Source organism: Salmo salar, chromosome 03, assembly GCF_965601325.2.
Source record: "Salmo salar chromosome 03, fSalSal1, whole genome shotgun sequence".
Taxonomy (NCBI): domain Eukaryota; kingdom Metazoa; phylum Chordata; class Actinopteri; order Salmoniformes; family Salmonidae; genus Salmo; species Salmo salar.
The window spans coordinates 72,214,686-72,238,572 of record NC_138293.1 but is presented as its reverse complement, the minus strand read 5'-3'; the positions used below and the strand labels follow the sequence as shown (position 1 = coordinate 72,238,572).

Sequence of the window (23,887 nt, the reverse complement as noted above, 5' to 3'; positions counted from 1 at the left end):
TTTTATCATCAATTCTGAGTTTCTGCTTTTGCTTCCTGTCCAACAGCCATAGTGCCGCCCACTATGACTGTCAACGTGGTACAGAGTCTTGCCTTCTCAGCCCCACCATCACCCACACCCAGCCGGTGTCCCCCAGTCCTAGGGCTTCAGAGCCAGCCAGCCCAGACAGGCAAGCCCCAGATCTGTGTGGTCGGCCCAGGCCCAGGGGTAGAGTCTGGCCCGGGGTTAGAGGTGGTGCAGCAGCAGAGGCTGGAGCAGACCAGCACCTCTCTGGAGGCAGCACTGCAGGCTGTGGAGAGAAAACTCACCCAGGAGGACAGCACTGACGGGTAAGAGAACATGATAAACACCTTACCATTTCCTGTATTTACAGGCCATATACACTCTACTGTTTATGTGAACTGAAGTAGCATTCATGCAACATTGTATCTGTCCCATTATGGTGTCTTTGAGAGCATGGGCAGTGCCATTGACACCATCTCCATTTTGAAGTAGTCCGTTTTCTTCTTCTACTACTTCAATGAGTTGGTAAACAAACTGAAAGGTTGCATACTGCAGCTGGAGTGTGTTGTCTGAACAGGTATAAAGACAACATTGGTGATTTACTGTCACTTGCAGGTATGGAATGTTTGCTCAGGTCCCACCTGATGACCTGGATGGAATTATGTGATCCTTCCTAAACCCATATTTGACTACTTCAAAATGGTGAAAGTCCTCAATGGCACTGCCCTTGATGAAACAGGCTTTTGAGCACTAGAGTCCTCTATCTATCTCCATGACTAAACCCTGCTTCTTTTTCCACCTCCTGACAGTGGGGCTAACACAGTGAAGTCAGCGGGCAACATTCTGGATGACATTGGCAACATGTTTGATGACCTTGCTGACCAGCTGGATGCCATGCTGGACTAAGCCCTCTATCCACTCCACTGACCAGCCCACTGACCCTTGACCCTTCACCTCAGGAAGTACTAATGACATTCAGAGGGAGAATGGAGCAGGTCACCCCACCTAAGTGGTATCTCCGACCCCGTCGCCCCTAAAACTACAGACCAACCCCCACCACCAGACTAACAGAAAACATATAGGACTACATTGTAGGATGTGCCATGGACTGGGATGGTTTTAATGAACAGTGTGTATCCATCTCCCTCCTCCCTGCCTCCATGTTGCCACTTCCTCTCCTTTCAACACCAGCACTTAACTCTGCTCTACAGTGCATTGCCATCAGTCACAACAACCCTGTTGGTTTCAACACAGGGCCTGACTGACTGACTGTAGATACATGAGGGGTGGACAACATACTGTACCAGTACACCGTTGTATTGGGTTGTTTCATATAACACAAGTTAAACTGTGTTGTCCTTTTTATTCTACCCAACATCCTCTATTTCTTCGTCTTGTTGGTGTGCCTTTCTTCCCCTCTTTCTCACAGTATCCACCTCTGTGTAAAGTCATTGTTTGGCCACTGTAGCAGTAGAGAGAGAGAGACAATGGGGAGAAGTGGTGTTTTTATACTGGCCTATAGAGGAACCATTCCTAGACAGAATATTACCATACAATACCATTTGTATTAGACGCTGTATCTGTAATTTGACCTTTGTATTTCACTATGTCTGACCATTTCAATTGGACCTTGTTGATATTTTCAATACTCTTGTATTTTATCAATTTTATACCGAGTTGACCACAATGAAAGTGTGTTTGTGTCTTCCTCAAGGCATGGTGCCAGTACGTTTGTGCTGTTAAAATCTTTAGTAATCATTCTTTAGTAATACAGAATGACTAGATGCTATATCATTTCTGGTTTTATGAAGCTATGTAAAACATGTAAAAGTGCTGGATGATATTGTTTAAACAAAAGGGAAGAAGACCTTTGCATTTCAAAGCATATTTAGCTATTGTCACTGTCCACACTGTCAATATAAGGAGTTATACATGCTTTGTACAGCCGAGGATGACATGCAAGATATTAATAATGTACACTATTTTTGAAAGAAAAAACAACAACATTTTAATGTAGATTAGTCCAACTAGTATTTAAATTAGAGTATCTAAATATGTATATTGTATACTTATAGGTATATCTGGGAGCAGAATCATATTCAACCAAAGTTCTTTGTACAGATTTTCCTTTGATATTTTCAATATTTCCATAAAATGCAGAACCATTGTTAAGGGGTTCTGGTCTTCCTTATTGTAACATGAATGAAATGAATTATCTACATGGTTATTAAAAATAGTTTTTTTCCCTGTCCACCCAGCATTATATGGCTATGTTCCATATTTGGGCATGCTACCGTACTTCTAGCAGAGAGAATGAACTCTTCTATGCTGTGTTTCTGTCTTCCTCATCAACTTTCAAATCATTAACCCTGACTTGTATGATTGTGTCGTGTCCTCTGTACTGTAAATGTTAGTGTTGTTTCAGTGTGAATGTGATCCCTGGCTGTAACCTGGGTTTCATCTCTGTCGTTCTCAGGAATGTCCCACCTATTCAGTTCAAGCTGCTCTCACATTAAACACGCACACCTGGCTTTGTTATAGGAGGAGGAACCGTGGTTTTGAAGAGGTGAGGTGAAGGAGAGCCTTGCGTGAATGTGAAAGAGGCACCATATTTAAGATGGGTCTGTGGATATATGTTATTCTGTTTTTTCATCCAGCTGAATCTTCATTTGGTTACAGTTAACCATTAAATATTCAAGTCTGATCCTGTTGAATTCTCTCGTTCATTTCTGGATTTAAATATCCAGAAGCCTTTTAAGAGTGGGTGCATTTCATCTACACCTTTATAGCACAGAAATAGATTCCTAACATTTCTGTTACTGTAGTCTTAATTTAAATGGAGAGTCATGGGACAACAGTGGTGAGATGTACAATTTAATACAGTATAGAAATAACATGAACAGTTTAAGAGCATGACACCCCCATACAATTCAAAGGTCAAAATAGCGAATCTCACTGTCATTCTCAATACTGAACATACACATAAAATCTAGTGAAGCGTAGAAATTTATATTCTTATTAAAGAAAGAAATTATGTTTAAGTATATCTACGTAAACGTAAAAACCTCAAAGCATTTTGACAATGGCAATAAAAAAAACTGAAATGAAAAGTAGCGCAATATACAGTGGTAATGGCAACGCTATGGACGTAAGGTTTTCAGCCTTCACATTTATTGAAGTAAGACTGGTATGGATGGACACTGCACCAACATATCGTTCCCCAATGACTGAATGACTGTCAGTGGTTGTCGTTCATCAGGGTTTTGGTCCCTAAAAGGTTTGCAGAATCTACCACACACACAGAGTTGATTAGTGAAGGTGCTGAAGGCAAAAACTGGACAAACATGAAAAAGTCTCTGCACACTTCCAGTCAGAAGCAAATTTCTCCTGAAGCTCGACTGACCCAAAGCTCAGCTACATGAAAGACATTTGCATCTGACTGGAAGTGTGAAGAGGCTTGCTATTTGGTCCCTGAAAGGTGATAGACTAGACAGGTATGTAAGTGGCTGGTCCCATTCTCGTTTAAGGCGAGAAAAATATTGTTTAATGTGGTTCAATGACTGATTAACGTGTAGAGGAATGGCCATAAGAGAGACCTACTCCACTATACTGACAGGCACCAGGCTATGACCAGCAGGGACTTCCAGGGTCTTCTGGGCATACACACCCAGGTACAAAACACACACACACACCTCGACACGCGAAATGGAATACTTAAAAATTGATTTTCAAATCACAATACAAAGATTCTTATCTGATCTAGATTTTTCCTTTCCAACATTGGCATATTCATCTAGATATTGTTAGCACATCATTTATAGCATCTGGAATATAATACAAATATCTGTGTATATATTTTACATACATATACCTGTATTCTCCCTCACCAATAGTTAAACTGCTGGTTTTAATGAGTCATAGAAAACATGGGGCTTAGAACAACCCCTCTCTCTCTCCGTCCCTCTCCTTCACTGACCTCTGTGAGTATCTACTGGATGTGGGTGTGTGAGTATCTACTGGATGTGGGTGTGTGAGTATCTACTGGATGTGGGTGTGTGAGTATCTACTGGATGTGGGTGTGTGAGTTTCTACTGGATGTGGGTGTGTGCAGGGTGAGGTGCTCTACAGGTTGCTGAACAGTTCATTTTTCTTGCTCCAGTCCATGGGCGGGGCCCTCTTGTTGGAGCGTTTCTGGTGAGCACGCTCCTTGACCTGCTGCAGGGACAGGTTCAGACCCGGGATGGCGCCCATGATCACTGGCTCAGACAACTGACCAACCAGGGAGGAGAGAGAGGGTTTAAGAGTGTGAGAGAGGAGTAGAAGTAGAGAGAGAAAGCACAGAGCCACAAGCCCCGTTTATACCTGGTTCTAAACATGAGTACTTTGTACTGATCTTGTCCACATTCTGATTTTGCCAGCATATTTAAACAGGTGTAGATGACTAAAAGACACATTGTGAACTGATTGTGATCTGCTCTTGCGTCACACACGCAAGTGTAAACAGATCCGGATAGTGAAACAATTTAAATCATAATCCCGCCCTCTAAAATATTGACAGGTGACGCCATTGACTTACGGCATCAATGTATCTTAAAATAAATACATATTATTTTGAAAGAATATCTGTCAAATCATTTTCATACAGGGAGGGACCAGGATATCTGGTCACAATGTGGACACAATAGCCGGATAACAGATGTAGATGCAACGGCTACAATGTGGACCCAATAAGAATGTGGATAAGATCACGACAAAGGACACATGTCCTCACCAAGTATAAACGAGGCTAGAGAGAATAAATTGATATTTTGATATTGTAGTAAAGCCTATTTTACAAGAGTGTGCTGAAATAATAGATATTATACATTACTGTGTCATTATGGAAACACATTCAGATCATGAGACTTCAGCTGCTTTATAATGCTGCTTCACATGTGTTTTCAGGGCGGGACTTACCTCTGTGGGCGGGGTTGTGAGTGAGGCGTTGGAAGAGGTGTTGCTTGGAGACGGGCTGATTGACAGCTTAGAGTCCTGCTCCACCTCTTTGGCCAGTTTTCCATTTCCATTCACCTGCAGTGGACACACAGACAGACAGCAAGCAACAAATCAGATCAAATACAAGTAGCCAAAGTGGGGGTCAAGTTTGAGAGAACTCTCCATGGAGAGTCTGGCTGCAATATTATGTTTGCCCACAGGGAGGCAGACTTGCCTGTGCCCCATTCACACACTGTCTGACCATGCTGGTTGGGAAGTTGTATGATATGTCTCCCTAGGCCAGTAGAGGCAGCAGCAGTTTACTAGAGCCTACTGGGGTCAGAGCATTAGAGAAGACCCAATCACCCTGTTCTGCCATGTCTGTGCCTACCTCACCCTAATCTAAGATAGCAAGCGTAAAAAAGAACGTCCTGTTTTTCAGGGGAAACGGAAGTTAGGTTGAAAATACTGCATCCCTGAAAACCGGAAACACGAGCCCATGGAGAGTGACCTCACCCTAACCTCTCTACAACCTCTCAACTCCTCTCTCTCTCTGCCTTTCCCTCACCTCTCTACCCGGCCTCCCCTCTCACTTAATCCAATGTTTTGACTGTTAGATTTGGGGGTTAAAAGGATGGTCAATGACTGAGGACTAGAGTCTCACTACTGACCTGCGCCTGTCTTCTTTACATATGAAGTCTATTAGCATAGTATTAATGTAGTGGAGTTAACCTAATGACATCTTCTTCTTCGGTTTGTGGCCAGTGGCCTGACTCTGGGTTTATCTGCCTGTTTGGCAAGCCTCCAAATCACTGACCATATCTAGGTTATATCACAACACACAATAGAGAATCCCCAGATAATACAGTGGGCTGCTATCATATGCCAGATATCTCTCTCTGTACCTGAGTCTACAGTACACTAGGTGGTAGGTGTGGGCTGGTCTGTCCCCTTACTAAGGGATTATGCACAAATACCTCAGAGGGATTAACATGGTGCTGATGAATTCTCCATGCCTAAACAACAGTGTACTGCTTTCAGCTTCTTGTTATCCAGCATTACCATGTGAGCCCTCTATACCCGTCTACCAGGCTCTGAGCACACTATTGAGGGCTACACTAGCCCTGGTACTGTATATCTTACAGACACCTGGACCTGGTTCTGTTCTGTCAGGGTAGACTGCTCTCCTGGCTTCCTGAGTGAATGTATTCAGATTACACAGGATTTACATATAATATCAACACAGAGAGTAAGATACCCTCCCCTGCCTGGGCCAGCCTGCCTGGGTCAGCCTGCCTGGGCCAGCCTGCCTGCTGGAAACAGTCTGTTCTATTCATTAATGAGTGAGCTGGAAGGAGAGTGAGAACCAACCAACACAAAGTAAATTATATGAAGCAATACACACACTCTACAGTCCTATAAAATAATACTAGTCCACTCCCTATGAATGCTCAGCTGATACAGTGCCTGTCAGTGCCAAAGCAGAAGCAGTTAATCCACAGTGTTTCATTTCTAGGGGCTGACCTGTCAGTGACCTCCACAGTGCCAGGAAAAAAGACTAGTGTTTTGGGAAGTCCACTCTGTGGGAGCGCAACTCTGTCTGTCTGTCTGTCTGTCTGTCTGTCTGTCTGTCTGTCTGTCTGTCTGTCTGTCTGTCTGTCTGTCTGTCTGTCTGTCTGTCTGTCTGTCTGTCTGTCTGTCTGTCTGTCTGTCTGTCTGTCTGTCTGTCTGTCTCAAATGTTAGTTTTGTATGATATTAGGTCAATAAGGTATTTGGCATCCAAGTCTTACCGTCTTTTCCATGTCTCCGTTGACGACAGGCTCAGGCAAAGCTCCTGAAAGCAGAAGAGAACACTGCTCAGTTATGGACTCCACACAAACTCACACTCCCTCCTCCATACCAGCTATTTACAACCATTCAACAACATCTAACCATGGAAATTCTCCAATCTTATAGTCAGTCCTAAATATCCTGTAACTGTCCCACCTCCGTCTAACACCAGAACAGAATTCCAGAGTGACTCATATCCCTGCTCCAGAGAACGGCTCCTATCCAGTTCAGGTTTCATCCCAGCGACACCTACTCTGTTACATAGCACAGGTATGTGTAGGTCATCCATTATTCAAACAGGGTTCATCTTCACAGAGATGTTCTCTGACCCTGGTTACCTGCCACGCATCATCACGTCCAAACAAGCTGCTGCATATGAAACCCAGTTCCCTAGTGGCCAACCTATATCAAATAGCCCTGGTAAGAAACTCTCCTCTAACCCGGTCACATGGATATTAAGGAATGGTTTTCACTTGGCTAAGTCAACCACAGAAAGAGACAATCCACTATATCTAAACCTGTGTGTCTATCTAAAACAGATACAGTTGACTGATGAACAACTGACCCCTGGTCGGAGCTGGTGGAATACTAAGACGGACCCTTACCTTCCATGCTTCAATTCCTCTCACACAGACAGACAGACAATCGGTGAGAACTAAGATAGTAACCTGTTATCATCTAAAGATAGCCTGACCCTGGTCTGCGTCCCCCTAGGCTGTTCTGAGACCTGTTGAAGCTGTCTCTATGTACCCCTGTGCTCCTTGGGTCCCTCCTCACTGTTTGCACACGGACAAGAGGCTCTTCAGTCCCAATACAGCTAACACTACAGGCTGAGAGGCCACTTGGAGCCAGCGCCTTGGAAACCAAACACAAGTGCTGGCCAGAGGGGTGGTGAGAGGGGAGTGTGGAGTGTGTGTCCATCCATGTGTGTGTGTGTGTGTGGGCTGGCCGCATGTTCGCGTGTGTGTGTGTGTGTGTGTGTGTGTGTGTGTGTGTGTGTGTGTGTGTGTGTGTGTGTGTGTGTGTGTGTGTGTGTGTGTGTGGTGTGTGTGTGTGTGTGGTGTGTGTGTGTGTGTGTGTGTGTGTGTGTGTGTGTGTGCGTGCGTGCGTGCGTGCGTGCGCTGCGTGCGTGCGTGCGTGCGTGCGTGCGTGCGTGCGTGCGTGCTTGAGTGTGTATCAAAGTCACAGTGATCCGGTGCCCTCTGAGTGGGCAACATGAGAGAGCAGTTACCTGGGCAACGCCTCAATGGAATTTTGCTCCTGTTGGGCATTTTTCAGTCAGGTTTAGAAGCCGATAGCAGAAACCACAGGAAGTTAGATAGGACTAAGACCTGACCATATATCCTCCTGGATGGAACAGGAGTTATATGTCCTTTTACTGCTTCACTATACTCATTCAGAGGAGAGGACACAGCATGTCAATCATCAGTCAACTGTGAGGTGTAACTGTGCCAATGGACAGCTGTCAAATCAAATGTTATTGGTCACATACACATATTTAGCAGATGTTATTGGTCACATACACATATTTAGCAGATGTTATTGGTCACATACACATATTTAGCTGATGTTATTGGTCACATACACATATTTAGCTGATGTTATTGGTCACATACACATATTTAGCAGATGTTATTGGTCACATACACATATTTAGCAGATGTTATTGGTCACATACACATATTTAGCAGATGTTATTGGTCACATACACATATTTAGCAGATGTTATTGGTCACATACACATATTTAGCTGATGTTATTGGTCACATACACATATTTAGCTGATGTTATTGGTCACATACACATATTTAGCAGATGTTATTGGTCACATACACATATTTAGCAGATGTTATTGGTCACATACACATATTTAGCTGATGTTATTGCGGGTGTAGCGAAACGCTTGTCTAAACAACCAGTGTGGACTCAGAATACAAGAACATTCCACCATGTAAAACAGAGGAAATTCTTATCACAACAAAGCAGCTACTGTATTTTTATTGGTGCACTGAAGAAGCATAAAACTCCCAGTTAGGGAGACACTAACTGACAGGGGCGGCAGGTAGCCTAGTGGTTAGAGTGTTGGGCCAGTAACCGAAAGGTTGATAGGTCAAATCCCCGAGCTGACGAGGTAAAAATCAGTTGTTCTGCCCCTGAACAAGGCAGTTAACCCACTGTTCCTAGGCTGTCATTGTAAATAACAATTTGTTCTTAACTGACTTGCCTAGTTAAATGAAAAATAAATATTGTCTACTTCTACCCACCATCTTACTAATACGGCCTCATAGGCACAGACAGGTAACCTCTTTAATAAACAGTATCTTTGGCCTGATCAGGCAGCGGCACTTCACTGTTGTTTATGGCAGAGCTTCAAGCAGAGGAAATATAAAGGCAGTCTGGGGCAGGGTGGTGTGTGTGTGTGTGTGTGTGTGGGGGGGGGGGGTTTGCAGCACACACACTGACTAATATGAATGTCCCAGACACAGAGGGCACCGATTTCCTCCACACCCATATGGTTGTCATAGCGTCGGCTGGGCTGGCATCATCGTTCTATGAGGCCGTTGGCATCAGAATGGCACTCAGAGTAGCCAGCCAAGTGTTGTCATTGGCCACCGCCCTGTTTCAACAAGTGTTACTTGGGCACATTTGGCCTCTCAAGCCAAATGCAGCTTGACGTTTATTGTCATGAATCTTGCCTTGGAGGCAGAACCAAGCGATTTCTGCTAGATGGGCTAGCTACAAAGTAATTAATGACTATATTGTAAAAATGTATGAAAGCAAAAATATACTTTTTGGTCTTATTTTAAGGTTAGGGTTAGCAGTGTGGTTAAGGTTATGGTTAAGGTTAGGTGTAAAAATCTGATTTTAAGACTTTGTGGCTGTGCCAGCTAGTGACTACTCCGCAGAGCTGCCTCCATGGCAAAATTCATGACAATAAATGCCAACCTGCAGCACTGGAGTCAATTTACAGGCTGAGGCTCCCTCTAGGGGCTTTCAGAGGTACAACAGCCTTCTCTTTGTGAAGAGCTCAGTAGCTGTTGGGGGAAGTTGCCCCTAGACAGTTGGGGGAAGTTTGCATTTAGCCCCTAATAGTGGTTGACATTCAGGGAGGTTAAGCTGATTCTAGACCCGTACCTAAGAGTTCGGATTTTGTACCTCGTGCAAACAACGTGAGGGGACAGGAAATGAGATGAGCTCAGTATATGTGTGTCTCTGTGGCTGTGTTCCTTGGCAGAGAGAGAGGAGCAGAGGAGCCTGGCCAAGCAGTCAGACAGACCCTTAATCTGCTAGTGTTTACCAAGGACAAGGGGACAGGGGGGGTAAGAGATCAGGCCTGAGAGAGAAACCTCTGGGGAATATAGACCTTGAATGAGGCTATTAAAGGAGAAGTAGTGGTTTAATCATTACCTGCCTAGTTAAATACATAGAAATATGAGGTGATTGCAGAGGCAAAACACTCCCTACACTGTGAGGTTGTCTCAGATCTGATAATGATTCCCATGTCCGTCAGGGATCGTGTGAGTGAGGGGCTTCAGAGGTCTGTCCTTCACACACACAGTGAGGAATGTGCAAGCTGATAACGTCCATTGTGTGTGAATGCTTGGACACGTATGTCTACAGAAAGGATCACTAATCCAGCCAAACTGCATCAACCGTGTTCTGGCCCTTTCTTGTAGATGTTTCTGGTCTCACCTGTGATGTGTTCTGGGGTGGGAGCGACTCTGCACCTCCTGAAGAAGGCATCTGTGTCTGTGTCCACAACCAGTAGAGAGGTCTCCTCACCACCAGACTTGATGGCTGCCACCACCTCCGAGTGCTGCTTCCCCTCCACTGTCATACCATTCACCTGGAGAGAGAGGGGGAGAGACGGAGAGACAGAGAGGGGGAGAGAGACACAGAGAGAGAGAGAGGGGGGAGGGAGAGAGAGAGGGGGAGAGAGGGGGATGAAAGAGGGGGGGGGCAGAGAGAGAGGGGGAGAGAGGGAGCGAGAGAGGGGGAGAGAGACAGAGGGGAGAGAGGGGGAGAGACAGAGAGAGTGTAAGGAACTTCAAAACACACAGACACAAGAGTCATGTCTGCACAAATCAGCTCATGAAGCATTAACTCCTTAGTTGTATAAGTGGTGTAACTATAGTTAACCAAGTCAAAACGGTGAAGGCTAGTCCAACAGCCTAAAACTACAGGTTTCCCTTTCACATCAGCACCATAGTTTGTTCAAGTAACTAACTATTTATGGGGAACTATTTCTTGCATATTTCCATTGTTCTCACAATGAGGACGATAACCTGTTTATCAGGTAGGACTTTTCAATATTATATTATCAGTCTGTTGTCCAGCAGGAAATCCTGTCTCTCCACACAAACACAGAATATGCTGCTGCACACACACACAGAGGAAGTGAATCTCTCCCAGGGGCTTGGGAGATGAGCGTCAAAACTCTTCACTGTTGCATGAGAATCTGTAGTACGTAGTCTGAATACAAATGAAACATTGCTGAAGAGAACAATTCAGAGATAGCATAAAGGAGTGCAACAACATTCTACTTTCCTTTCTCTTCATACAGTAGGTTCTTAGATAGCAACAACATTCTACAGTGAGGGAAAAAAGTATTTGATCCCCTGCTGATTTTGTACGTTTGCCCACTGACAAAGAAATGATCAGTCTATCATTTTAATGGTAGGTTTATTTGAACAGTGAGAGACAGAATAACAACAAAAAAATCCAGAAAAACGCATGTCAAAAATGTTATAAATTGATTAGCATTTTAATGAGGGAAATAAGTATTTGACCCCCTCTCAATCAGAAAGATTTCTGGCTCCCAGGTGTCTTTTATACAGGTAACGAGCTGAGATTAGGAGCACACTCTTAAAGGGAGTGCTCCTAATCTCAGCTTGTTACCTGTATAAAAGACACCTGTCCACAGAAGCAATCAATCAATCAGATTCCAAACTCTCCACCATGGCCAAGACCAAAGAGCTCTCCAAGGATGTCAGGGACAAGATTGTAGACCTACACAAGGCTGGAATGGGCTACAAGACCATCGCCAGGCAGCTTGGTGAGAAGGTGACAACATTTGGTGCGATTATTCGCAAATGGAAGAAACACAAAAGAACTGTCAATCTCCCTCGGCCTGGGCTCCATGCAAGATCTCACCTCGTGGAGTTGCAATGATCATGAGAACGGTGAGGAATCAGCCCAGAACTACACGGGAGGACTTGTCAATGATCTCAAGGCAGCTGGAACCATAGTCACCAAGAAAACAATTGGTAACACACTATGCCGTAAAGGACTGAAATCCTGCAGCGCCCGCAAGGTCCCCCTGCTCAAGAAAGCACATATACATGCCCATCTGAAGTTTGCCAATGAACATCTGAATGATTCAGAGGACAACTGGGTGAAAGTGTTGTGGTCAGATGAGACCAAAATTGAGCTCTTTGGCATCAACTCAACTCGCCGTTGAGTTGGAGGAGGAGTAATGCTGTCTATGACCCCAAGAACACCATCCCCACCATCAAACATGGAGGTGGAAACATTATGCTTTGGGGGTGTTTTTCTGCTAAGGGGACAGGACAACTTCACCGCATCAAAGGGACGATGGACGGGGCCATGTACCGTCAAATCTTGGGTGAGAACCTCCTTCCCTCAGCCAGGGCATTGAAAATGGGTCGTGGATGGGTATTCCAGCATGACAATGACCCAAAACACATGGCCAAGGCAACAAAAGAGTGGCTCAAGAAGAAGCACATTAAGGTCCTGTAGTGGCCTAGCCAGTCTCCAGACCTTAATGCCATAGAAAATCTGTGGAGGGAGCTGAAGGTTGGAGTTGCCAAACGTCAGCCTGGAAACCTTAATGACTTGGAGAAGATCTGCAAAGAGGAGTGGGACAAAATCCCTCCTGAGATGTGTGCAAACCTGGTGGCCAACTACAAGAAACATCTGCCTTCTGTGATTGCCAACAAGGGTTTTGCCATCAAGTACTAAGTCATGTTTTGCAGAGCGGTCAAATACTTATTTCCCTCATTAAAATGCAAATCATTTTATAACATTTTTGACATGCGTTTTTCTGGATTTTTTGTTGTTGTTATTCTGTCTCTCACTGTTCAAATAAACCTACCATTAAAATGATAGACTGATAATTTCTTTGTCAGTGGGCAAATGTACCAAATCAGCAGGGGATCAAATACTTTTTTCCCTTACTGTACTTTCCTTTCTCTTCATACAGTAGGTTCTTAGATAGCAACACCTGCTAGTAGCCAGAGAGTGCTAGCAACACCATCTCAGCCATCAGGCCATTGGCCCAGCATATGTCATGATGTCATCTGTTCTCCAGACAGCTGAACATTCTGAGGAACCACTGCTGAGATAGCCTGTGTGTACTTTGTTTGTGTGGGTTCTGTGAGCTCTAAGTGTGTATTTTGTGCATGTGTGTGTGTGTGTGTGTGTGTGTGTGTGTGTGTGTGTGTGTGTGTGTGTGTGTGTGTACGTGACTTGCCTAATTAAATAAAGGTTACATAAAAGAAATTCAAAATAATTACGTGTCTGTGTGTGTGTGTACGTGTGTATGCGCATGAGTGTAATGCGTGCATGTGTGTGTATCTGTGTCGGTCATAGGGTGGGCCTGCCTGTCTACCACAGTCCCAGGAAGGAGACTAAACAATACATGCTTTGGCAGTAACAATAGCTGTCCATTTAACAGAAAGAATACAGTCCTCAGTGGGTGGTGGGAGTGTGGGGACCGCTGGGGGATGGAAACCCCTCTCTGTCTCAAGGATTCAACTCTCCTCTCTTTCCGCTCTCCTTTTCTATGGCAGTCTCACATGGCTGCTGGGGTATAGCAGAAACTAATTTACAAAACAGTGGCTAGAGTAGAATGAGGGCAGCCAGGCAGCCATACACACCTCTGACAATACACACACACACACACACACCCCACACACCCTGCTACACAGTACTGAGTAATGAGCAGGATGGACTGGGGTGGTGGAGTGCAGACAAGTCACCAGTGACAAAGCTGGATTATCCCAGTCTGATCTAACTCCCAGTGACAGTGTCCACCTCTCCCCTCCTATGAGATTAGGACCCCACAGAGACTGTTACTACCACTCACAGTCCTCCTCACTCTACACCTCAACTTCAACATGACTGAATTGTGCCAAGGCCATTAAAGACAAGTCCCGTAGTTTTAGAAAAGTTTGCATGACATACAGAAGTATTTTCATTAATACAATATTATTCAATTTACTACTATACAGTAATAATAGTACTGTGCATTGAATAGTAATGTACTATTACTATACATGGAATAATAATAACACAGTATGATGCCAGAAGTCAAAGGTGAGCTAGATAGTTACCTGTACTATCCTGTCCTTGGCCAGCAGGCCTGACCTCTGTGCAGGTGAGTCCTCATCCACTGCTCTGATGTACTGGCCTGGTCTGGCCTTCTCACTGTGCAGGTTGAAGCCGTAGCCATGAGGCCCCTTCTTGATCACACACAGACGCGGCCTCAGATCACTCTGCACGTCCTGATGAAGAGATGAAACACAGTTAGTTGAATATTATCCTGTTGGAGAATCTACTTTCTCCTTCCACTCTCCTGGTTTCCTGTGCTAAGACAATGAATCACATTCACAGAACATACATGAAATGATTCACATTCACAAAAATATGTTTTTCCTTTACCATTAATACCTAACACATCCCAATATCGGGCGGCAGGTAGCCTAGAGGTATTGGGCCAGTAACCGAAAGGTCGCTGGTTTAAATTCCAAGCCATTGATCAAGACAGTTAACCCCCAACTACAACTGCTCCCCGGGCGTCGATGACGTGGACATCAAGGGGTTGGGTTAAATGTGGAAGACACATTTCAGTTGAATGGATTCAGTTGTGCCAACTGAGTAGATATCCCTTTCCCTTTCCCTTCCTTCCCCTTCCCATATGTCCAGTATGCTGATATGGTATGAAATGCAGTAATAGACTACATTTAAGACCATGACTCTGACATTGATGATCAAATCAGACTAAAATTACACCAGAGGAAGGAAAGGAGTCTGACAGAATAGGAGGGTGTACAGAATAGGAGGGTGTACAGAGCATGTGACTGGAGCTGTGTTGGTGTAGGGAGGACTGGGAGGGGCAGGAGCCAGGAGGCATGGAGCCACTACCCCGGCCTGAGGAAGGGCCAGTTCCTGAGGGCCAGTTCCTGAGGGCCAGGCCCCTGTGTTGTGTGAGCCCAGTCAGCCCAGGGCAGGACAATAGCAGGCTGGGAGGTGACCCCTGTCCTACTGCCTCTCTGAGATGACAGGAAGACATAGAACTGTATTGTCATCCAGGAAAAAACTCGACCAAGTCCAGCTACTCCCATCCGTCGGTAAGAGAACACAAGTAGTCTTTTTTTAGTAAGGGGACCTTTCACAGAGTTTTACAAAGCCTCAGGGAATGTTAAAATGTTGGTGCAGAATTAAATACAGCACAGATAAAGAACAGGAGCCAAAAAAACTACACAATCATAATCAATGTCTCTCTGACCCAACAAACCCATACTCCCCCTATTGGCCAATATGATTATTGACGTAATCAGTTTTTCCAAATACACTTTTGACGAGACCTTGATTGACACCTACAGTTGAAGTTGGAAGTTTACATACACCTTAGCCAAATACATTTAAACTCAGTTTTTCACAATTCCTGACATTTAATCATAGTAAAAATTCCCTGTCTTAGGTCAGTTAGGATCACCACTTATTTTAAGAATGTGAAATGTCAGAATAATAGTTGAGAGAATTATTTATTTCAGCTTTTTTTTCTTTCATCACATTCCCAGTGGGTCAGAAGTGTACATACACTCAATTAGTATTTGGTAGCATTGCCTTTAAATTGTTTAACTTGGGTCAAACGTTTTGGGTAGCCTTCCACAAGCTTCCCACAATCAGTTGGATGAATTTTGGCCCATTCCTCCTGACAGAGATGGTGTAACTGAGTCAGGTTTGTAGGCCTCCTTGCTCGCACATGCTTTTTCAGTTCTGCCCACAGATTTTCTATGGGATTGAGGTCAGGGCTTTCAGATGGCCACACCAATACCTTGACTTCGTTGTCCTTAAGCCATTTTGCCACAACGGAAGTATGCTTGGGGTCATTGTCCATTTGGAAGTCCCATTGCGACCAAGCTTTAACTTCCTGACTGATGTCTTGAGATGTTGCTTCAATATATCCACATAATTTTACTTCCTCATGTCATCTATTTTGTGAAGTGCACCAGTCCCTCCTGCAGCAAAGTACCCCCACAACATGATGCTGCCACCCCCGTGCTTCAGGGTTGGGATGGTGTTCTTTGGCTTGCAAGTCTCCCCCTTTTTCCTCTAAACATAACGATGGTCATTTTGGCCAAACAGTACTATTTTTGTTTCATCAGACCAGAGGACATTTCTCCAAAAAGTACGATCTTTGTTCCCATGTACAAACCGTAATCTGGCTTATTTATGGCGGTTTTGGAGCAGTGGCTTCTTCCTTGCTGAGCGGCCTTTCAGGTTATGTCGATATAGGACTCGTTTTATTGTGGATAAAGATACTTTTGTACCTGTTTCCTCCAGCATCTTCACAAGGTCCTTTGCTGTTGTTCTGGGATTGATTTGCACTTTTCGCACCAAAGTACGTTCATCTCTAGGAGACAGAATGTGTCTCCTTCCTGAGCGGTATGACAGCTGTGTGGTCCCATGGTGTTTATACTTGCGTACTATTGTTTGTACAGATGAACGTGGTACCTTCAGGCGTTTGGAAATTGCTCCCAAGGATGAACCAGACTTGGGGAGGTCTATAATTTGGTTTTTGAGGTCTTGGCTGATTTATTTTCATTTTCCCATGATGTCAAGCAAAGAGGCCTTGAAATACATCCACAGGTACACCGCAAATTGACTCAAATTATGTCAATTAGCCTATCAGAAGCTTCTAAAGCCATGACATCATTTTCTGGAATTTTCCAAGCTGTTTAAAGGCACAGTCTACTTAGTGTATGTAAACTTCTGACCCACTGGAATTGTGATACAGTGAATTATAAGTGAAATAATCTGTCTGTAAACAATTGTTGGAACAATTACTTGTGTGAAACCATCAGCCAATCTCTCTCACACACACACACACACACACACACACACACACACACACACACACACACACACACACACACACACACACACACACACACACACACACACACACACACACAATCAAAGTGGAGCAGTCATGAATGACCGATAGCCTTTGTCTTATGTAAGTTGATTGCAGTCTTAAGCAGGAGTCGAGTGCTGTATTCGTCAGTCTAATCAGTGAGTAAAAAAAAGGGGGCAGGGGCAGGCTGCTGGGTGGAGCGCTGTAGTCACTGAGACTCAGAACAGAAGAAACCTTTTGTTTAAGGAATCGCACACAAAGCCTTCCCCCTTCCAACGAGCTGCAGCCTCTCCTTCTGTGGAGTAGAAGTCCAGGAAAAGACAGGTTTCCTGAAGACTCCACCTGCTTCCCGCTTTCAGGAATGGCCCAGGCAAAGCCCCTCCCCCACAACCCATACGGTCCCTCAGACATCTCAAGATGCAACAGCTTGAGAGCCAACTAGTCCATCATAAAGAGACTAGGCTGTTCAGTAGACCATTCTTGCTGTCAAATACAAATACTGATCCTCTCTGAGACAACATCAATAATGCTGGGGCTGGCCAGAGCTTCAATGAGGCTCAACTGCCCCCTGAATTCATTACATGTCTCTGTAGGAGGTTCTAGTCGGAGGGACAGAGTTGAACATGGCTAGGAGGATAGGGAGCAACTGGAGTGTGCCAAACACTGATCCTGCCAATCAGACTTAAGTTGAGTACCTCTGCATCTGATGAAACTGACAACCATCTTACATGTTAATCAGGTCTGATTCTCCTCCATGTTCTTCATTCCAGACCTCCATATAAAATATACATTCCAAACTGTGAGTAAATCAAAATCAACTGTCACAACATATTTATATAATAAATTAAGATAATAAATGATAAATACTTTAATAAGGATCAAACAAGCATATTTAGAGGGAAAGTAGAGGAAAGAAGAGAACATTGGAAAGTATGCAGAAAAAGCACATTAATTGGAACTTAATTCTCCCTGACTAATTCTTGGTGTGGTCCCTCTCTACCCAAAGGCCAAAGTCCTGGTTAAACTGAAAAAGCTGGTTACAGTGGTTTCTCTGCTTCCTGTTTTTGGTGTGAAATCTCCGTTTTGCTACATAATTAAACGCAAACTGCAAACTGTACGCCACAAAGGATTTTTCTTTCAAAATGAAGAAGAGCGACTGAGGGTGCACCTACGTCCTACAAATTGAAGGCTTGAAACACGGGGTCATGGAAGGTCATGGTAGATAAGAAAAATACAGCATGGCTTGAGGATGTCCTTCTGGTATGTAGATCCCATTGACTGTCCACTGCACAAGTCTTACCACACATTTTACAGACGAGCACTAAGCACAGTGTCTGACAAGGACAGATCTGTTTTAGTCCAATTGGAGTCCTTTTCCTCTTAAGGTGGACTATGCAGAAATTGCTCCGTCATTTCCTGGTTGCTAAAATTCTAATAGCTAGTCCTAATGTCAGTTAATGGAACAAAACAAGCAAGTATAGTGTAGAAAATCATTGTACCATCGAAATTGCTGTGAAATATATTTTCCATAACCAAAAATATAGTATTTTAACTATTTGAAGCTGGTGTACAAAAGCGAAAGTTAAAGACCCAAAAATAAAATTTAAGAACAGGAAACATAGAAATAGCGCACATAGAACAGAATCAACCGCTTCTTAGACTTGCTTTCAATGAGAATGACAGATCTATAACTATGTGCATTTGGACAAAAAGTCTCCCAAAAAGTTACATATTGCAGCTTTAATAACAGACATTCACAGCGGAACACAGCAAGGAAGGATGAGGTCTACTGGCCAACGTTGAGCGTCCCTGCCAAGCAACAGAAAGGGACCATGGCAGGCTGGCTGGGATAACAGAAGACAGTTTGTGTCGGGAGCAGGGAAGAATCTCCGGGAGGGCACGGAATCTGTGGAATCTGCTGCACACACACAAACCAGGGCCTTCTCCTGGGGAGGAAACCGTGCTTCACTCCTACTGCATGTCCTGTGTGTGTGTGTGTGTGTGTGTGTGTGTGTGTGTGTGTGTGTGTCAACCTCTCCACTGCAGGAAGGGAGTAATGCATGGAAGATACCGTAAGAACAGTCACCTGCAGTGGTCAGCTTTTAAAACAGTCAGCCCAAACAGACAGTTTTACAGTCACCACCCTGCGCAATAGCCTGCGCCACATTCATTAGGCACTAAACGGGAGAAAACACAACCCAGCTTTGACAGAATATAGGACATACCAATAGCAAATGCCATGGTGTGCTATTGGAAAAGACTGTCTGTCTGTCTCTGTCACGTCCTGACCAGTAAAAGAGGTTGTTTGTTATTGTAGTTTGGTCAGGGCGTGGCAGGGGGTGTTTGTTTAGAGTGTTTCGGGGTTTGTTGGGTTATGTTCTTGTTAGTCTATTTCTTTGTTAGTTCTAGTATGTCTATTTCTATGTGGTGTTTATTGGGTTGACCTTCAATTGAAAGCAGCTGCTCCTCGTTGCTTCTAATTGAAGGTCCTATTTAAGAGGGGTGTTTTTTCTATGGGATTTTTGGGTAGTTGTTTCCTGTTTTGTGTTCGTGCACCTGACAGGACTGTTTAGTGTTGTTTTGTTGTTTTTGTATACATGTTTTTTGTTTTGTTTTCCTTATTTAATAAAATAAGAAGATGAGTTTACACGTTCCCGCTGCGTTTTGGTCCAATCCCTACGACAGTCTCTGTATTATAAAAGTCTCCCACATGAAACCAATATTTGTTTTAGATCAGCTTAGCCGTGACCTGAGTTAAGTCTCAGGTCAGAAATATTTGTCTAATGTTTTCACTCTTTATTTTGTTTTGAATGGTTCCCAGAACCTAGTTCTCTCTATAAAGGCATAATATTGGGAGAATGTGGGAGAAGAACGCTGGAAAGTACATCCAATTAGGGAAATATTGTGTAATATTAGGTTGCTTCTTGTGTAAATATTTTCCGTCTGGATTTTAATGACTTGTATATCAAACCAAATTCCAGAAGGGAAGGGTCTGGTCATGGTAACCACTCAGGTGGGGGAAGATTACAGTGTCCAACTATTACATAGTTAACAGTCAATTCAATTCATTACATCATATTAAGCATATTAAGCTTTATCTGGTTTTAGGAAATGAAAAATGTCTGTGGTAATTATATACTGTAAATAGGAATACTGTGTGCTACCACTCCTGAATAGTTGTTTCTAAGCCTATACCTTAAACATGTTCCCTTAAAGCTCCCAGAGATCTCACATATGGAGATCTCACACCTACATATCCACCCCACCTTGTGTTGACTTGTATATGAGGAGGTTTCTAACAGTCATAATCTCTGGGGTCTGTGGTCCCACACAGGAACCTCCTATCTCCAGTCACCTGAGAAGCAACACCTCATGAATAACAGTTAATACAGGGAGAGAAACTGAGAGAACAGTTAGTATTAACATTTATGTGAATAAATGACAAGGTTTTGCATATCCTGAATCATCAGAAATAACCATACTAGTAAGCATTTTCAAAGCCAGAGAAAGTATTGTGCTTTGTGGACTATTTTAAATGCTTTGGCATAGATTTGACGTACAGTGAGTGTAAGAGAATGGGTTCCTAGCTGAACACGTTCACTGGATGAAGATGACACAACCTTTTCCATCATGAGGGGAAGTGCGCAACACAGGAACTGCTACTTCGTTCCTGAAGCATACTCTTCCCTCTGTAGTCAACTTCCTCACATGCAAGAGAAATAAACACACAATACAGACAGACACCCCTATACCTGCAGTCCCACTGGTTACAGCACTCACATCTACCACACAGAAGACGTAGAAAAAACAAACAGCCATTGCCCATCCTGCCCACACCTTGACTGACAATAATGAATTGGCTTGACTACGCTTCCAGTGTAAATTAGCGACGGTGTCTAATGGGTATTTCTGCATGCTGGTTACTGAAACCATCAAGCAAATGTGACAGCACTGTTTTACAGCTACGAGGATTTAGAGGCACACAGGTGTACAGAGGCTCATCCCTTTCTAAAGCTGTGACTTACAGTAAGTCAGTGGTCGGAGCTGTTCTGACAGGTCATTGGCTGTCACCAGGGAGAATGATAGAGGACTCTAGCGCCCGGAAAGCCCCTTTTCGCAAGGGCAGCGCCATTGAGGACTTTCACCATTTTGAAGTTAAGGAAGGATCACATAATTCCATCCAGGTCATCAGGTGGGACCTGAGCAAACATTCCATACCTGCAAGTGACAGTAAATCACCAATGTTGTCTTTATACCTGTTCAGACAACACACTCCAGCTGCAGTATGCAACCTTTCAGTTTGTTGACCAACTCATTGAAGTAGTAGAAGAAGAAAACTGGAGATGGCGTCAATGGCGCTGCCTGTGCGCTCACAGACGCCATAATGGGAAAAGTCCTCTGTCATTCTCATGGAGGGACTCACTAACACCCTCTATATGGAGGTGACAGGAGGGAGGAGAAGCAGTACCTTACCAATTACCATCTCCATCTTCTTTTTAGGGAAGAAAAAAATATTGTGATCACCATCATCTGTGGCCGACGACTGTTGACACGTGGGCTCAACCAGAAGCCCTAGTTTCATATGAACAAGTGGAACACTTTCAGTATGAACGAACACATTAACAAACCTTGGGGTCTTACTTGAAACCGACTAAAAGTATTTGAGTCATAATTCAAAACCAGGCTTTCCCTGACTGCCAATTGTGCCAGATGTTTTACTATGGCCTGATGCAAAAATAGAACAGCCATCAAGTCATCGTCATCCAGTCCAGTCCAAGTCTAGGAAGGAGACCTTTGGAGCAGGTAGGTCATTGGAGAGAATGAGACTTAGCATCCTCTGCTTCAGCCCATTTCTTCCTTCCTGCTACGTACCGGGCTTTCAATTGCATCTAACCTCAAGCCGAGACACACTTCTTCTCTCTGTTTGCCTACACTCAAAAAAAAGTATATGATTATTATAATAATTTTGTAACAATACGAAACATACACAAACATCAACGACATCACACCTACCCAGACCCACCTGCTCACACCCCCTTCTCCAGCGTCCGCATCCCTCTCATGGCCTTAAACTGCACCATCTTGTTTATCTTCGTCGCCTATGCACTTTCAACATTTACATAATCAAGCAATTGACCTATCCATTGTTTTAACGATGGAGGATTGGTTGATTTCCAGTTTTTAAATATATACGTTTTTTCAAGATGAGAAGAGAATTGTCCAACCCATTGGATATCTCACTACACCCCCATACGCCATGTCTTGAAATATGAAGACAGACGGATTAAAAGTAAATTTACATTGTAATACCTCTGAAGGCCAACTTTCTAACTCCGCCCACAACTTCCAGATTTCTAGCATTCCCAGAAGCCATGGATTATTGAGTCATTGATAGATTTACAATTAAGACATGATTCTGCTGTTGTGCTGTAGAATGTGAATTTTGTCTGCATACACTCTGAGGGCCAGAAAACCACTGTAGGCCTACTGCAGACACTAACTAACCAGCCTGAACATGCTAACAAACCAACACACACGCCAACAAGCGAACCTGTAAAAAGGTGCTATCTAGAACCTAAAAGGGTTCTTCGGCTGTCCCCATAGGAGAACACTTTGTATAACCCTTTTTGGTACTAGGTAGACCCTTTTAGTTCCAGGTAGAACCCTTTTGGCTTCCACATAGAACCCTTTCCACAGAGGGTTCTACCTGGAACCAAAAAGGGTTCTCCTATGGGGACAACTGAAGAACCCTTTTGGAACCCTTTATTCTAAGAGTACAGTTTATCTACACACAACTGTTAACCCGCATCATTAAGCCTGGTATGCTCACCTATCTGCAGCTGCTGGTGATGCTTCTTTCTTAATCTATCTCTTCTGAAAGTTAGAGATTTGACAGCCCCCACCCAGAGCATGATATAACCCAGTTCACCATAACACATGACCCCCTCAGGAAGCAGTATATGCCAGGTAAGGTACAGTATCACCACAGTTCTGTTTAACTGGCACCACGCAGCTGCAACACCTCAAACATACTCCTGATAAACAACTGCCACTAAAACTGACTGACCTTGTTTATACCTGGGATGTACAACCCAACCACAATCACACCTGGGAAAAAAGAATAACACTTATTTCACTCTTTTGTAGCTGTTTTCAGTTCATACTTACCTGATATTAACCCATATTTACTATTTACCTAAACCCCTGTCAAGAGAGCTTCACTGTCTCTTCAGCACCTGAGTCAATGATTGACAGCAGAGATGGCATCCCATAAAAACCTGATCTGATGTGGAGAGCTGTAAAACACATGATGAGCTCTAGTAAAATATCTCAAAGGTTAATGATCTCAGGCAATTTGCATCGTCCATCCTCTCATTCTTTTCCCCTGACCATATTTGACACAGAGGGCCTTTCTAATGGAACACTAAGGCAGCTGTCAAAGTCACCACCTCACCAGCTTGAAAACAGCTTCATACACCATGCCAGCGGCTGCCACTCTGCCAGATGCCTGGTTAATATTTTCCCCATGTGAAGCCAGTGGAGGACTGAAGTGTAACTACTGTGTATTCACCAGGACATCATCATACTGTAGCCGGGTAACGTGTGTCATTAATTCTACAGAATGCCAGGGTCTCTGAGTGACTCAACTACAGGGCAACATCCAGGAAAAAGACTGTTAAATCATGTTATTCTTAAGCAGTAAGGCCCGAGGGGGTGTGGTATATGGCCAATATACCACAGCTAAGGGCTGTTGCGGAGTGCCTGGATAGAGCCCTTAGTCGTGGCATATAGGTGATATATCACAAAAACCTGAGGTGCCTTATTGCTATTATAAAACTGGTTACCAACGTAATTATTGCAATTTTTTGTCATACCCTTGGTATACGGTCCGATACACCACAATTTTCAGCCAA

General features: G+C 43.8%; 2 protein-coding genes across 7 annotated transcripts in view; one reads left to right on the top strand and one right to left on the bottom strand.

Moving 5' to 3' along the window:
- The window catches only part of LOC106601416 (caskin-2), a 93,490-nt gene extending 90,783 nt beyond the window's left edge, over positions 1 to 2,707 (top strand). For all 6 annotated transcript variants that reach the window (XM_045715232.2, XM_082971465.1, XM_045715231.2 and 3 more), the window contains 2 exons: positions 47 to 329; positions 813 to 2,707. In XM_045715232.2, the coding sequence (XP_045571188.1) occupies positions 47 to 329; positions 813 to 909 (380 nt within the window). In that variant the 3' untranslated portion in view covers positions 910 to 2,707. The remainder of the gene's footprint in view (positions 1 to 46; positions 330 to 812) is intronic.
- A 157-nt stretch (positions 2,708 to 2,864) lies between these two features.
- LOC106601421 (Na(+)/H(+) exchange regulatory cofactor NHE-RF1) overlaps positions 2,865 to 23,887 on the bottom strand; it is a 39,973-nt gene continuing 18,950 nt past the window's right edge. Inside the window, exons 2-6 of the mRNA XM_014193628.3 lie at positions 14,164 to 14,334; positions 10,502 to 10,655; positions 6,769 to 6,812; positions 4,960 to 5,073; positions 2,865 to 4,272 (exon numbers count right to left, since the gene is read on the bottom strand). Coding sequence (XP_014049103.2) covers positions 4,126 to 4,272; positions 4,960 to 5,073; positions 6,769 to 6,812; positions 10,502 to 10,655; positions 14,164 to 14,334 — 630 coding nt within the window. The 3' untranslated portion in view covers positions 2,865 to 4,125. The remainder of the gene's footprint in view (positions 4,273 to 4,959; positions 5,074 to 6,768; positions 6,813 to 10,501; positions 10,656 to 14,163; positions 14,335 to 23,887) is intronic.